Genomic DNA, 16,340 nt, shown 5'->3' with positions numbered 1-16,340 from the left:
ACTGCCATTTGGTATGCAGGCCCAACCAGGCAGCCACAGTGACCCATCGACTGGGCTGCTCCTCGCTGAAAACATCTCTGGAATGTTTTGGGAGTCCCTTCAGAGCTTACAACACGTTCTTTGGAAGTCCTCAATGAACATAAATTGTGATCCTTAAAGCATCAGATTTGACTGAGTGAAAAAGAAAAAGCTAGGGCTTCCCTGGTGGTCCAGTGGGTAAGACTGCACTCCCAATGCAGGGGACCCGGGTTCAATCCCTGGTCGGGGAACTAGGTCCCGCATGCCGCGGTGAAGATCCTGCATGCGGCAACTAAGACCCAGCACAACCTAATTAATTAAATAATTAAAAGAAGAGAAAGCTATTTGGAACCAGTAGTAAAAAGGGGGTGCAGGGACTTCCCTGGTGGCTCAGTGGTTAAGAACCCACCTGCCAATGCAGAGGACATGGGTTCGAGCCCTGGTCCGGGAAGATCCCACATGCCGCGGAGCAACTAAGCCCGTGCACCACAACTACTGAGCCTGCGCTCTAGAGCCCATGAGCTACAACTACTGAAGCCCGCCCGCCTAGAGCGCGTGCTCTGCAACAAGAGAAGCCACCGTAATGAGAAGTCCATGTACCGCAACGAAGAGTAGCCCCCGCTCGCCACAACTAGAGAAAGCCCGCACGCAGCAACGAAGACCCAATGCAGCCTAAATAAATAAACTTATTTTTTTTAAAAAGGGGTGCAGAGGCTGGGTGGGAAATGCTGGGCTAAACCCAAACCATTACCTACCTCTCCCTGTGCCTCTCACCAGCCCCGCAGGGACACTGAGGCCCCAAGTAAGACCCATCTGTTGTCCTGACAGTGACCAGCCTAGTCGTAGCTATGCATAATCAGGCTCAGTTGTCCACAGTGCAGCCGTCAGGAAATAGGGTGAAGGAAGAGGTCAGAACCTGTTGCTGACACTGGGATCCCTCTGCCAGATCAAGGATGGAAAAAGACATCAGAAAAAAATGATCCGGGGTCTAGAATGTGCTAATAATCAGGGCATAGTATGTGTATTAGTTTCCTAGGCCACCTTAACAAAGTACCACAGACTAGGGCTTCAACTACAGAAAAGTACTGTCTCATGGTTCTTGGAACCAGAAGACCAAGATCAAGATGTCATTCCTTCTGAGGCTGTGAGGCAGGCTCTGTCCCATCCCTCTCCCCGAGATTCTGGTGGTTTGCTGGCATCCTTGGTATTTCTTGGCTTGATACGTCACCCTGATCTCTGTCCTCATCTTCAAATGGCATTGTCCCTGTGTGTGTGTCTGTGTTCAAATTTCCCCTTTTTATAAGAGCAACAGTCATGTTGGGTGAGGGCCCACCCTAATGACCTCACCTGAATTTGATCATCTGCACAGACCCTATTTCTAAATAAGATCACAATCTGGGGGTTAGCACTTTTTTTTTACCCTGGGGAAGAGAGGTAGTTGAACCCATGACAGGGTGTAAGGGGAAGGAAGGAACAAGATTGGCCATGAGGACTGTGGAAGTTGGCACATGTGGCTTCATCACATGTCCTCTTTGCTGATGTCTATTTTGAAATTCTGTATAATTTTTTTTTTTTTGAGAAAGACAGAGATGGGTGATGACATTTTTTCAGGGGAGCTGTTGCTACCGGCACATCCATCCCTGTTCGGGGAAATAAGATCCCACATGCTGCGCGACACGGCCAAAACAAACAAAAAAGCCCTATCACACCCTCCTGGGACATGGGTTAACTCAGAGTCTAGAGCGGGAGGAAGGTGACTTCACAGCCTCTGAAAAATATCCCTGAAGGCAGGACACCAAAGACTCAGCCTGATCGTGGCTTAAGAAAGCTCAAGTGAGTCAACGGGGCTGGGATCTGACCCCCAGGAGATCCAGGGGGCAAGAGGTAGGCGGTTCTCATGGTGGAGTCAGGGTGTCTGCTTCTTGGTGGTCAGCATGGAGGCCCACCAGAAGAGATGAGAGGGTAGGACCAGACCCCAAGGGCTGAGGGAAGAGCCACAACCCATATCAAAGATGCCTCCATGCCAGCGAAGGGGTCTCCAGGAAGAGGAGGCCTCAAAGAGCCCCCCCCAGAACACTTTAACACACGGCTGGGGTACCCAAAAGGGCAAAGCCACCAGCCAAAGAGGAAATGCCCTGTCCCCTCCTCCTTGCACCTGGGCAGGAGGGACCCACAGGCTGGTGAGAGGAGGTGAGGGGGACAGAAAGAGGGTCAACAGCAGGGGGACCAGGCCCTTCTTCTCTACCAAGGCTTCCAGCCTGGAGAAGCCTGACCTGGGGCTCCCATCCAACACCAAGTCCCAAGATTTAAACGTGATGCTGATCAGGGCCTGAGTCCGGGGCAGGATTCTCAGCCAGAGGCAAGGCAGAGTCCACCACAGAATAAACTTTCAAAGAGTGAAAGGAGAAGGTAAAGTTATGTTTTGATCAACATCCAAACGTCATGCATTTTTGCTTTACACCCTGGGGCTCTGATGAGGAACCGTGATGCTAGAATGAACTAACCTGTGGGAACAGAGGAGGAAGTCTGTATTTCTGCCTAGGAAGTTTGAGGGGGGATTCTCAGAGCTGGGTCCTATGGAAACAGACAACTTGTAACTCCTGTTATCTGTTCTCCCTGCACACGAATGGTCTTACTGAAATCTCAGGACTTCCCTGGTGAGGCAGTGGATAAGACTCCGCCCTCCCAGTGCAGGGGGCCTGGGTTCGATCTGTGGTCGGGGAACTAGATCCCACATGCATGCCACAACTAAGAGTTCACATGCCATAACTAAGGAGCCTGCGAGTCACAACTAAGGAGCCCACCTGATGCAACTAAGAACTGGTGCAACCAAAGTAAGTAAATAATGTTAAAAAAAAGAAGAAAAATCTTAGACCCACCCTTTGAGGGATGCATTACCATCCCTTTCTACAGCTGAAGCCATCTAGGTACCACCAGGGGAAGTGGCTTGCTCAAGGTCACAGCTGGTGGCAGGTGCACTTTGGCCACATCCCCTTGGTACTTGCTGGTCCGTGCACACCCCCAGTTGCCTTTGCTGCAGGATTGTGCTTGACTTGTCCACTGGACAGATCAGAAGGACTGGGAAGCCACAATGAGATACCACTTTCCACACATTAGGATGGCAATCACCATAATAATAAAACAAAATAAATATTGGCAAGGATGTGGAGAAATTGGAAACCTGGAACCTTTGTACATTGCTGGTGGGAATGTATTGATAAAATGGTGCAGCTGGGCTTCCCTGGTGGCGCAGTGGTTGAGAGTCCGCCTGCCGATGCAGGGGACACGGGTTCGTGCCCCGGTCTGGGAAGATCCCACATGCCGCGGAGCGGCTGGGCCCGTGAGCCATGGCTGCTGGGCCTGCGCGTCTGGAGCCTGTGCTCCACAACGGGAGAGGCCACAACAGTGAGAGGCCCGTGTACTACAAAAAAAAAAAAAAGGTGTAGCTGCCATGGAAAACAGTCTGACAATTCCTCAAAAAGTTGAACATGGAATTACCATGGGATTCAACAACTCCACTCCAAGGTATACACCCAAAAGAAATGAAAGCATGTTCATACAACAACTTGTACCTGAATGCTCATGGCAGCATTATTCATAAGAGCCAAAATGTGGAAACAACCCAAATGTCTATCCATTGACGAATGGATAAACAAACTGATATAGCCTTACAATGGAATATTACTCAGACTATGGCCTGAACAGTATGGCAGTTCCTCAGAAAATTAAAAATAGAACTACCTATAACATTATAAATCAACTATATTTCAACAAAAAATTTTTAAAAACAAAAAATAAAAATAGAACTACCATATGATCCAGGAATTCCACTTCTGGGTATTTATCTGAAGGAAACAAAGTTGTTCTCTTGAAAAGACATCTGGGAATTCCCTGGCGGTCCAGTGGTTAGGACTTGGCACTTTCACTGCAGGGGCCAGGTTCAATCCCTGGTTGGGGAACTAAGATCCCACAAGCTGTGTGGGAAAAAAAAAGAAAGAAAGAAAGAAAAAAAAGATATCTGGACCTTGTGCTCCTAGCCCTGTTACAACCTGGTAGATGAAATCCTCTGGTACCCTTTTGTAAAAGCAGTAGGAAGGGAATCCTGGGCTGGAGGAACAGCATGTGCAGAATGTTCAGAGAATAAGAGAAGTTCATTCATTCAACACATATGTATTGACCATCTGCCTATAATGACCAGACATTGATTCAGTTGCTGGGGCTGAGAGGGTCCCTGGCGTTCTGGAGCTCACGCAAATGGACGTGACAAAAGTCAATCAAAAGAATTTCAGCAAGTGAATGAAGTTTCAGTAATGAAACCATTAGAGCGAGTGACAGGGAATGTTTAGGGTGTGGCCCAGGATGGAAGGAGTCAGGGAGTCAGGGAGCATACGGGAAAGCTTTTAGGAAGAGGCTCAGGACACAAGAAAGGGCTGGCCATATCAGGGACAAGAAGAAGAGCATTCCAGGTCAAGGGAACTGCAAGGTGGCCACGCCAGACCTCAGAATGAGGGGCGAGCAGGCATGATGCCATGGAGTGGGGTTTGGCTACTTCTGCCCTGGGTCCACAGCCTCTGGTCTGCAGTGGGGCCATTCCCTGACCTTTCTGAGACTGCCTGGCACCCTGGAGGAAGCCCTGCCCTTCCTGGTGGCTGCAGCAAAGGGATGGGGAACATCTGCTTCCCTTTCTTTCAAGAAAGCACAAAGGGAACGTAGACTAGGGGGTGCGTGCTTCTTCCGCTAAACTGCCCCCTATTATCACCCCATTCTCATCTCAGGAAATGGCCCTCCACCCTCCTAGGACCTCAGACCAGGACCAAGGAGTTGACCTTGACTCTGCCTGCCCCCACATCCAGCAAACACAGTTGAACCTGCTGCCAAAATAAATGCCAAATTGGACCGTATCTCCCCAGTGCCATTGCCCACTCCAGGCTCCATCGTTGCTCCCCTGCACTGGAGCAGTCACCTCCTCTCCAGTCTCCTGGCTTCCTTCTACCCTGTCCTCCCCACCACCTGACTCTAGCTCCTGCTGTCTTAGGAGGGTGCCTGTAAAGGCCTGAGTCAGGGCGTGTCCCTGCTCTGCTCAGAACCCTCCATGGCTCCCACCTCACTGAGAGGAAAGGCCAAAGTCCTCCCCAGGCCATGCTCTACCCCATTCCCTCCCTGCCCTCCTCTTCCTCCAATTCTCTCCCTCCCTTACTGCATTTCAGCAACACTAGCCTCCTGGCTGTTCCTTAAGGCAGTTCCTTCCTACCTCAGGGCCTTGGCACATTCAGTGCTCTCTGCTTGGTACATTCCTTCCCTGATATTGTCAGGACTCTCTGCTCTTTGCTCAAATGTCACCTTCTCAGTCTTTCCCAGAATACTCTATTTAAAGGTTTATTAACCTTCACATTTCCTACTCCCCTCCCTGCTTTACTTTCTCTTAGCACTAATCACAAGCTATGTCTCCATATATCTTATTTTTGTTTCTGTCGTCCGGACTAAGACGATCTCTGCATGATGGTAGGGATTTTGGTCTATTCTGTTCATTGCTGCGTCCCCAGCACCTGGAACAGTGCCTGGCACACAGCAGGCTCTCAATCAACGCTGCGTAGCAAGTGTTGAGAGACAGAAGGAAGCAGCACGATTTTACCGCTGTAAGGGGGACCAGAGCCGCGCGGGGGAGCTCGCCGCCCGCGCACTTGGGACAGAGGCCAAAGCAAGCAGTGATCTGAACCTGGTAAAAATCCTCCGGAAAATGACCCCCCAGCGGAGGATTTTCCCAGACCCTCCCAGGGACGTCCCCGGCCCCCGCTCTGCGCCTCTGCCCAGTCCGTTTGGGGCGGGAATTCAACACCCTCCACCCTCCAAGAAGATCCCCGTGGAAATTCCTTAGGAACAATCGGGGCGGAGCGAGGGACTCTTTTCTGGCTGGCGAGTAATTCGCAGCCCCTTCCCCGGAAGGAAGGGGTCGAGCGTCCTTGGAGCCCCCTGCCTTCCCCGTCCGCTGCGCGACCTCCTTGGCCCATCTGAGGTCTCCCTGGCGACGTGGCGCGCGCGCCACAACAGGAAGCCTTAGGCGGCGGGGTTGCGCGCTCGGAGACTCTAGGATCCCCAGCCTTGACGTGGTGGATGCCGAGTCTTGGGCGGTCACACGCGCAGGCGTGGCTTGGGGGGAGGCGGTGGCGTGGGACGGCCTATAGACGCGGCGCGGGACCTCACAATGTCCCCAAAACACCCTAATGGAACAAGCCGGGGCAAACACCCGCACAGATTTAGCGCTGGCGCCCGGCGTTCGAGTTCCGGGAGCTGCGAGCAGAGGACAGGGGTTTGAGCGCCCCCTCTCCCCGCCCCATTCCGGGGCCTGGGAGCTGCCTCAGTTTCCCTGCAGAAGGCAAGCATTCGAGCGCCCCCTCTCTCCTCCCCCGTCAAGGTCTGCGGCCTCAGTTTCCCTGCGGAGCCTGGGGACTGCAACGGAGGGGCTCGGCACGTCAGGACCACGCGGCTTCCTTCCTTTTTCTGGAAGCTGTAAAGACGCCCCCGCGCTGGAGGCCGAAAGGGGAAGCGAGGCCGCGGGGGAGTGGGAGCGCCCATCGGTGGGGGACGCGGAGCCCCGGACGTGATGCGCCTTACGTCCTCTCCCCCAGGGTTCACAGGCGCCTGAAAGTGCCTGGGCTTTCTGCGGCCGCTTCTCAGGAAATCTCGGTGTCAGCTGGGCGGGGACATGCCCCTTTGGGGAGGGGCACCCTTGATCGAGAGCGCCCCAGGAGGATTCCTGGGGCCCCACCGAAACGAGGGACCGTCCACTCGGTTAAAGAGGCCTGCTTGCGCTGGGGAGTCAGACTTGAGTTCGAATGACCTCGCAGCTTGGAGCCTCAGTTTACCCCTCTGTGGAATGGACACAATAACAGTCCCTACCGTCCAGGGCGGTTGGCAGTATCCAATAAAGCACTGTAAACGCAGAATCAAGGGTAGCCGAGCCCGGGGACGGGACCCCTAGCGCCGGGAGCAGTCTCCGGGTTGTTTTCTGGCCGCTGCCGCCAGGCAGCCCTCACTACTTCAATTCGGAAATTCCGGTGCGAGAGCAGCCAGCGAGAGGGGACAACCCTGCTCGGCCCCGGCACCCTCTCAATCCGGAAATGCCAGAGCCCTCGTTCCGGAGAGGAAAGCGCGAGGTTTCCGGGAAAGCAGCACCGCCCCCTCGGCCCCCCTTGGCTGGCCGCTATAAAAGGACCCACAAGGTCCTCAGCTCCACAGTCCGCGCCCACGCGTCTGCACCACCTCGTCCGCCCTGCCTCCTCCTGCGATGGTTTCGGGCGCTGCCCATCCCGCGCTGCTTGCGTTCCTGGCCCTGCTCGGGGCTCTGCTCCCAGGTGAGTCAGGGGTGGGGGGGGCTGCCGTCGGGCTAGCTCTTGGGATCTGGGCTGCGCCCTGGGAGCGGTAGGAGGACCGGCTCCCCACCGGCTGGGGACACTGGTACTTAGGTAGCTGTTTATGGGAAGTTGGGGCTAGAGCCATCGATTGAAAGTCAACAACCATGGGTTCAAATCCAGACCCTACATCATGGCTTGCTGTGTGCCTTCGGACTATGGGCTGCCCCTCGCAGAGGAGCTTCAGTTTTTCAGCTGTAAAATGGAGAAGTTAATAGCGTTCACCTCGCAGTGGTTGTGTCCTGGCCCCAGGAGGTGGTCAGACCGTGTAGAGATGTGGCCCCGTGCCAAGCTTAGGTAGACTGGGACCCACCCCCCCCCACACACACACACAGACATTCTGTTCCTCATCCCGTGCCCTTGGGGGAAGTCCAGGACTCTGCTCAGGGGAATTCCAGGGCTGACTTGCCAAGGGAGCGGAGGCTAAGGAATGGGATGCCCCAGCAGCCCTTCACCAACTCCAGCTAGGAGGGAGGGGACAAGAGGGACAGTTGGTCTCAAATGGTGGTCAGTGTCGGGAAGCAGGAGAGTGAAAAATTCAGGAGCAGACCACACCACGGTTACCAGCTCAATGAAGCGTTCTAATCCGGACTCTAATCTGGACTCTACCACTTTCTAGCTGAGTGACCTCCCTTCAGGTCTCACCATTTCCCTCTGTGAAATGGAAGCGACCCCAGAATCACCCTTGAGAATTCATGGAGCTGCTGTTTCCACACGCCTCCATCCCAGATGGAGTAGACCCAAAGCTGAAGGCAGAGATCTTTGGCGGGTGCGGGGGTGGGTGGCTTTCAGATGGGTGGGCTCAGACAGACTTTGTTTTTTAGCTTTGGATACACCACAGTCTGCGGGAGCTAATCCCAACAAGCCCCCTCCTTCTCACCTGCAGCCACTCGCTACCTGCCCTGTGCTAGGAGTTACTTGCTTCAGCAGGGGGTTGGAGTGACTATATTCACCCACTTTACAGATGGGGAAAGTGAGGTCCTGAGAGGGGAAACCAGTTGTCCAAGTGGGTAAGGAACCAGCCTGACTGGAACCCCTTCATCCCCGGAGGACTGACTGCCTCCACCTGACCTCTTGGGGGGGAAAAGAACACTGACTTCATGCCCCTCTTTTGCTAAAATCCTCCATGGCTGCCCATTGTCCCGCAATGAAGAACACTTCCTTGGCATGGCTTAACACTGCTTGCCTGATCTTCCTGACCTCAGTTCCCCCGACTCATCCCTGTGACTCTGCTCCCGCCACCCTGCCTCAGGACCTTTGCACTTGCTGCTCCTTTTGCCTGGAACTCATTTCCCTTTTCTCTAGATGGCCAGCCCCTGCTCATCATCCAGATCTCTGCTCACACATTACCCTGTCACCAAGGCACTGTCTGTTCTATCATCCCATTTTGTTTTTGCCAAAGCTCTTGTCAGCATCAGTTATTAATTATGTTGTGTGCTCATGAATTTTTCTGTCTCCCACACTGAAAGCAGAGTTTTGTCTTGTTCAAGGCTGTGTCCCCAGCACCCAGAACAGGCTGGGTGCAGTAATGTTGATGAGCCTGATTTGTCATGCCTGACCCCTCCACATCTTTTGGTTCCAGGGCCTGGAGGTGCCCAAACATCAGTGCAGCCTCCAAACGCCATCATACCCCGAGGAGGCTCCATAATGGTGAACTGCAGTACCTCCTGTGACCAACACACATTCTTGGGCCTAGAGACTCAGCTGGCCAAGAGGGAAGTAGACCATGGGAACAACTGGAAGATTTTTGAACTGAGTGGCGTGCAAAACGACAGTGTACCAATATGCTACTCGAGCTGTTCCGATAACCAGTCATTAGCTTCAATGGACCTCACCGTATACTGTGAGTGGCTGGGCCCAGGGGCTGGACTAGGCAGACTGGGTTGGGGAGGTGGACAGGGGAGTCCCCAGCAGGTTGGAACAGCCTTTGTTACTTGGGGGTGTGGAGGGGGCAGGGTCTCACTGAAGGGCAAGGGGGCCCATCTTCAGAAAGTCTCATTGTCATCTAGAACCCTTCCGTGAACTTCCTTGGGGGTGACTTCCAAGTATGGACTCAGTCCCCAAAATGTCACATGCATGAGTCCTTTGACACAGAAAACTCACTCCTGGGAACTGGGCCTATAGGTGTCCCCACCCACCAGGGTACTGAGGGAATGTGGGGTTATTCACTGTGGCTTGATCTGAAAGGGCAAAAGTGTGCAAGGCACTCAAATGTAGAGGGCTGGGGAGAGAAACTGTGGTTCAGGCATCCCATGGAATAGTATGCAACCGTGTAAAAGAATGAGACAGACGCTCTGAGATGTATTGTCAAATTCAAAAGTAAGGTATGCCCAGAATGAGTGGCATGCCAACCACAGTGTTAGGGAGCCATGGGCGCGGGGTTAGGGAGGCTGTGTTCCTGCATTAAAGAGCCCTGAAAGGAAATACAACAAATGACAATATTAGCTGGCCATGAGGAGAGAAGGTGCAGGGCTCCGGGAGAGTGCAGGGGGCGAGTTTTCTCCATGTGTCTTTTTTTTTACTTTGGGCATTTTGAAGTGTGACACTGAGTTGGCATGACTGTAAGCAATAAGTAGGTAAATGAAATTCAAATGAAAACAAAACAAAATAAAAAAGGAAGAAAGAAAGAGAACTGGCCAACTGGCCTTGGGATCAGACAGCCTTGAGTTCTAGGCCCAGCATGGGCCTCACTAACTGGGTGACTCTGATGTGGGGAGGGGGGAGGGGGGAATACGTGGCTTCCTGGTTGATTTTCACATGAGACCTCCTTGGAAGGTTCTAATGATGCAGTGAGGCCTGGAGGACATTCCGCCTTCACAGTGCCTGCGTAAAAGAAGCTTTGGGGCAAACATCAGCTTTGTTTCTGATTTGGAGGATGTCTGAGCAGCTGCTGGCCAAGTGAGGGAAGTCCCCAGACATTCCCGGTGGCCTCTGAAAACTCCCAGAAAACCTCTTCACAGGACCTTCTGCATCTCACCCTGAGAGTTGAAAGTCCAATCTTCCAGGTTTGAGTCCTGGCCCTGATATATTTTTCCCTCTTTGGGTGCCAGACTTTGCCTTAGTTTTCACCTCTGTGAATTGGAACAGACGGCTGCACACAGTAGCAAGGGGTCACCTAGGAGAGACTCTAGCTTGGTCCTGCCCCACTGCCAGTGTGAAGATGAGGGAGCATCCCTGGGTGGCTGAGCTTTCTCTAGAAAGAGTTGTAATTCCTGCAGGAAGTGACCCCTAACTGGGCCTTGAAGGATGCGTAGGAGTTGGTAAAGACAGGCATTCTAGACAGAGGGAATAGCCTGGGCAAAGATTTGGAGTGGGGAAACATGCTGACTTGGGGTTGGGGAGGCAAGAGGGACTGAATATCAACAGATCGGTGTGGCTGGAGCTGAGTTTGGCAGGACCTTGAATGCCAGGCCGAGGAGCTGAGACTTTCTTCTTAGGGTGACAGGGAGCCATGGAGGGTGTGTGAGCAAGCCAGGGATCCAGAGCAGAGGGCTGACCTTACAGGAAGCCAGAGAGCAGCTGCCCGTGGAGCCAGTCCAGGTCGTGCATGTTGAGGGCAGTTTCGCATACAAGAAGGGAGGGGCAGACAAATATTTGAAGGATGGAGTGACCAGAACTTAGTGAGGGACTAAAGATGGGGAGTCAAGGAGAGGTATGGGCAGGACAGACCTCCTTCCCCAGTCTGGCCTTCAGGGCAAGGATCTGGGCTCCGAGATGTGAGTTCCATTTGGAGGCTGTGGTTTGAGGGGGCCGTCAGCTTTGCAAGTTGGAGTTTGCAACAGATGGTCAGAGGTAAGAGTTGGATGTCTGAGGGTTTTCTCAATCTTTTTTTTTTTTTTAACAGCTTTTAGCATACACTGCAATGAAGTTTGGAGTATTTATAGTGTTGTACAGCCACAGTCTAGTTTAAGAACATATCTCTCACCTTAAAAAGTAACCACACAAAAAATTTTTCAGATGTGGAAAACACAATATATTGGCTTCAAAATTTTTAAAAAGGCAAAATTAAAATGAATAAACATTTAATCAAAAGTCAAAAAAAGTAACCTCATGCCCATTTACAGTCACTCTCAGCTTCTGAGGTGGATTAATAATAGTCCTAATAATAATAATAACGATAATAATAGTCCTACCTTCATTAGCCCCAGGTTACAGCTTAGAAAACTGAGGCGTTTCTGTAGCCCCGAGGGCTGGGACTGTTCCAGTGTGCAAAGTCACTCCCCCACAGGCCAGAGCAAAGAACCAGCAAAGCTAGGAATCAACTCCAGGCTCCTGACATTTTAACATCACTGCTTTTTTTTCCCCTTAGGTTGGAAAAGGAAAGGTTGCTTTATTCAGGAGGCTGGCAACCTGGGGAGAAGGTGGACTCATGTCCAAAAATCAACTCCCAACATCACTACTGTTTAAGTGACATTTCAGGGCCTCTTGAGAAGGGACTAAAAGTGGGAGGCTTCAAGACCCTTCCCTAGGGAGCCTGGGGTGGGGGGGTGAGTCTCAGGCTAAGCCACAGCTCACCGGGGCTCTGCTGGCAATTTCCACTGGCGATCCAGGCTTGGAATTCTGTTACCTCATGCAGAATGGAGACCCTGTCAACCAAGCCCGCGTGTGGTGTTTTCAGGGGATATTCAGGGTTTCGTTTTGAGGGTCTGTGGGTTGTTCTTAGATTTTTAACATTTCAGGGGATGACATGGTTCATTCGGGAACCCTTAAAAGCAAGCTCCTGAAAGGCCTCGAATTGGTGTGGGTGACTCAACCTTATTCTTTCTACAAACATAGAGTGCCTAAGGGACTTCCCTGGTGGTCCAGTGGTTAAGACTCTGCGCTTCCACTGCCAAGGGCGTGGGTTCGATCCCTGGTTGGGGAGCTAAGATCCCGCAAGCCGCGGGACGTGGCCAAAAAAAAAAAAAAATAGAGTGCTTATCGGGTGTCAAGGATAAAATAGGGAACAAAACAGACAAAGATCCCTGCCCTCCTGGGCTGACATTCCATGGCAGGAATAGTGGAAAAGCAAATTAACTGAGTAGATGATCTTGTACCTCAGAGGTGAGGGATGCTATGGAGAAAAGGCCAAAAAGAGGAGAATGAAGAACAGGAGTCTTTTTACAACAACATCTAGAGACTGGACAGCTTAAATGGACTGTATTCATTTGCCAGGACTCCTGGCAATAGACTTCGAAATTCTTTCCCACTTTTCACTCTCAGATGCTTCAGTGAATAAAAATTATTTTGCCTCCTTCACAACCACTTGGGGACTTCTCACTGGGTTATCCTGAAGCTCTTAACATTCCTCTCTAGCTTAGGTGGTTTGGGGTGTGTTCTGGGAAGAGGGTGGTGAGACTTCCTGAGCAGGTGTAGCCCGGGCGCCAACGTTCCTGTGGGCAGGCGGCCAGCCAGGTCAAACTACACTCCCCTCCCCTCCAGGGTTCCCGGAACGTGTGGAGCTGGCCCCCCTGCCCCGCTGGCAGCCCGTGGGCGAGCACCTCATCCTGCGCTGCATGGTGTCTGGTGGGGCCCCCCGGGACCACCTCACCGTGGTGCTGCTTCGTGAGGGGAAGGAGCTGGGCCGGCAGCCAGCGGGAAACGGGGAGCCTGCCGAGGTCACGGTCACGGTGCTGGTGAGCAAAGATGACCATGACGCCAGTTTCTCTTGCCGCACGGAGCTGGACCTGCGGTCCCAAGGGCTGGGACTGTTCCAGGACAGCTCGGCTCCCAGGAAACTCCGAACCTTTGGTGAGGCACTGGGGAGACAGAGAGGACGGGATGACAGGGATTTCCTGCTTGGGGTGCAGGGTCTCTGGGAAGGAGAGGCCCCTGGCCGTGGGGGCATTGAGAAGGTGGCAACCTTGATTGCAAAGGCTTCTGGGAAGAGCATCTTCTTGGCCACTGGGGTGGAGTGTTCTGGGATGCGGTGCCTGGACTGCAGGATCCTCTGAGAAGGCTGTGACCCAGGGCAAGTGGTACATGTGTCCTGGGACAAGGGTGACCCAGGCCACAGTTTCCCGGGAAGAGGGTGTTCCAGGTGGGGGAATGAAAATGCCCCAGGAAAGGGCTTCAGGATGTCTTTCTCCTCTCTGTTTACACCCACTGTCTCTCGCCAGTCCTACCAACGACCGACCCGCACCTTGCTACCCACTCGGTACTGGAAGTGGGCACACGATGCCTGGTGAGCTGCACCCTGGGTGGACTGTTCCCAGTCTCGGAGGCGGAGGTCCACCTGGCGCTGGGGAACACGAGGCTGCAAACCACTATCACGTACAATGATGACTCACTCTCGGCCAAAGCCTCGGTCGAGGGAAAGGTGGAGGAAGAAGGCATCCAGTACTTGACGTGTGCGGTGAATCTGGGAGGACAGAGCCGGAGGTCTCGGCAGAACGTGACCATCTATAGTAAGTAGAAACCCAGGTGGGGCTTCTGAAGGGGTGGGGCTAATGCCAGGGGCGGGGCTCACTGTGCACCCCACCTGCAGGCTTCCCGGCTCCCAACCTGACCCTGAGCCAGCCCGAGGTCTCGGAATGGACTACGGTGAACGTGGAGTGTGAGGCCCAGGCTGGAGCTGTGGTGATGCTGAACGGGGCCCCAGCCAGGCCTCCGGGCCCGAGGGCCCAATTGCAGCTGAATGCCAGCGCCGAGGACAACGGGCGCAGCTTCTTCTGCTCTGCTGCCCTGGCGGTGGCTGAGCAGGTGGTACACAAGAACCAGACCCGGAAGCTCCGTGTCCTGTGTGAGTGGGGCTGCTAGACAATGATCCCTTACCTCCAAGGCCCAACCCCTAAGGCCTAAGACCCCAAGAACTCCTGCCTCCACCAAGGCCCACTCCCACCCCCACCCTGGTGAGCCCCTTCCCCAGATTCCTACCTAAGTCTTCTTACCTAGACCTAGATGGTGAGTGATATCCTGGTCCCCGACCCCATCCCTCATCTTGCTGTGTTTCTTCAGATGGCCCCCGACTAAACGAGAGGGATTGCCTGGGAAACTGGACATGGCAGGAAGGCTCCCAGCAGACCCTGAGGTGCCAGGCCTGGGGGAACCCAATCCCCAAGCTGAACTGTAGCCGGAAAGAGGATGGGGCTTTGCTACCCATTGGGGACCTGAGGCCCGTCAGGCGGGAGGTGGCAGGCACCTACCAGTGTCGGGCCACCAGCACTCGCGGTGAGGTTACCCGTGAAGTTTGCATCAATGTGATCTGTAAGTGCTGGAGTTCAGGGCTGGGCAGGGCAGGGGCAGTGAGGGCAGCTCAACCCTCACTGCCCCCTGTGTCCTCCCCACAGACCACCAGAATAACATGGCCATCGTCATTCCGGTGGCATCTGTGATCATCTTGGGCGCTGTGGGCACAGCCGCTTACATCTATAACCGCCAGAGGAAGATCCAGAAATATGAGCTACAGAAGGCCCGGAAGGCCCAGGAAGAGGCTGCCATGAAACTGAACACACCAGCCACGCCGTCCTGAGCCTACCCCCTCCGGACAGGACCTCCTCAGCCCCCAAACCGTGACAAGCAGGGCTGCATCAAACAATGGTGGACATATGCCATTCAGCTATACCCACCTTCCCAGGGTGCCAGAGGACAGGAGAGAGGCCTCAGTCAGGATACAGACAGCATCTGGGGTCATGGCCCCTGCACACTTATAACCCCCAGGCCTCACCCCTGATGTGGAGCCACAGGACTGAGACAAAAGAAGGGGCCAAGGCTCAGGGCATGAATGTGAGGGATGTCAAAGTCTGACCTGGCCGGAGGGCGTATGATGGAGACCCTGACCTCCAGCATGGGGACACCCAACTGGGAAACATTGAAACTCACCCCCTACTGCGTGTGCTGAAGCCTTACAGTCCTGAGAGAGAAGTGGCCCTGCACAGACACATGCAGCACTGAAACACAAATCCCCACACGTCCTCTGACAGAAGCCAGCTCCAGCATTGCTGTCCACAGACTGTTCCCAACTCTCGATGATGACATATTTATTCATTTGTTCTCTTACTAGCTATTTATTGAGTGCCTTTTATGTGGGCTAGAACGGTAAACAAGAAGAACATTGATTCCCACCCTCAGGGAGCTCTCAGTCTAATCTCATTCAGGGTCGCCAGCTACAGTTGTACTGACTGTGCACTGCACAAGAGTGCCTGGCAAAAAGATTAAGTGGGGCTAGAATTTCCCACTCCACTGGCCAAGCTGCTTTCTCCCAGAAAGGGATTAGTAATGGTGACAAGGTATAGCTGGTGACATGCCCAGAGATGACCCACAGAGCCCTTACACCCCAGCACTGGCACTGACCTCTCATAATCCACCTCTCCACCTATACCCATGTCTGCTAGTGCTCACAATGACACTTGGTGGCATGCCTAAACGTGGGTGTTCACTCCCTGATAGCTAAACCATGGAGTCCCATGAAACTGTGCCCAACCCCTGTGTGTCCCTGCCTTGTCCTACCTGTTTCCATCTCAGTGGGACCATGCAAGAACAGAACAGTCTGCAGCTCCAAATTGCTGCAGTGATGAGGGTCCTGCAGGCAGTGGGGAGGAGAGGCCTGGGAGAACCCCCTCCCAACTGCGGAAGCCTCTCCCTTGTGCTAATAAAGCTATTTCATCCTTCCAGCCTTGTGTGAGTTGAGGGGAGGTGTCATGTCCAGCTAGAGCCTTTTCTAGCCTGTCCTCCCACTTCCTGCCCCAAGAGAAGGCTGCCAGTTCAAGGCCCAGCCCTCAGGCTCTAATCCAAATCTGGGGTTTATTAGGGCCTTTTGAGACTTTAGTGAAAATTAAAGTTCCCTCTCCAGAAAAACATGATGACATTTGGTTTACAATGGGGTGGAGAATCCCATTCTTAAGCTGTGGAAGTGGGGTGCATACCGCAGGGCTCCAGGGGCCCCCCGGAGCATCTGCCTCTCTCTCCCCGGGGTGGGGCTGAAGAGGCGGTGCT

The 16,340-nt window shown here is 53.5% G+C and overlaps 1 protein-coding gene across 1 annotated transcript; it reads left to right on the top strand.

Annotated features, from left to right (window-relative positions):
- The first annotated feature begins 7,212 nt into the window (after positions 1 to 7,212).
- ICAM1 (intercellular adhesion molecule 1) lies at positions 7,213 to 16,018 on the top strand. The gene is made up of 7 exons (XM_081232179.1): positions 7,213 to 7,370; positions 9,010 to 9,270; positions 12,849 to 13,157; positions 13,526 to 13,813; positions 13,894 to 14,148; positions 14,364 to 14,612; positions 14,696 to 16,018. Exons 1-7 carry the CDS (start codon positions 7,304 to 7,306, stop codon positions 14,875 to 14,877), a joined length of 1,611 nt encoding a protein of 536 aa, XP_081088305.1. The 5' UTR covers positions 7,213 to 7,303; the 3' UTR covers positions 14,878 to 16,018.
- Positions 16,019 to 16,340: the final 322 nt, after the last annotated feature.

Source organism: Mesoplodon bidens (genome assembly GCF_964165515.1).
Source record: "Mesoplodon bidens genome assembly, chromosome: 4".
In the NCBI taxonomy this organism is placed as follows: Eukaryota; Metazoa; Chordata; class Mammalia; order Artiodactyla; family Ziphiidae; genus Mesoplodon; species Mesoplodon bidens.
This window is presented reverse-complemented; position numbering and strand designations above follow the sequence as displayed.

Excerpts from the sequence above, each read along its gene's own strand:
- ICAM1 (XM_081232179.1), top strand. The coding sequence starts at position 7,304 with ATGGTTTCGGGCGCTGCCCATCCCGCGCTGCTTGCGTTCCTGGCCCTG. Across the intron at positions 9,271-12,848 it reads AATGGACCTCACCGTATACT|GGTTCCCGGAACGTGTGGAG; the intron begins GTGAGTGGCTGG and ends CCTCCCCTCCAG. Across the intron at positions 14,149-14,363 it reads CCGGAAGCTCCGTGTCCTGT|ATGGCCCCCGACTAAACGAG; the intron begins GTGAGTGGGGCT and ends GTGTTTCTTCAG.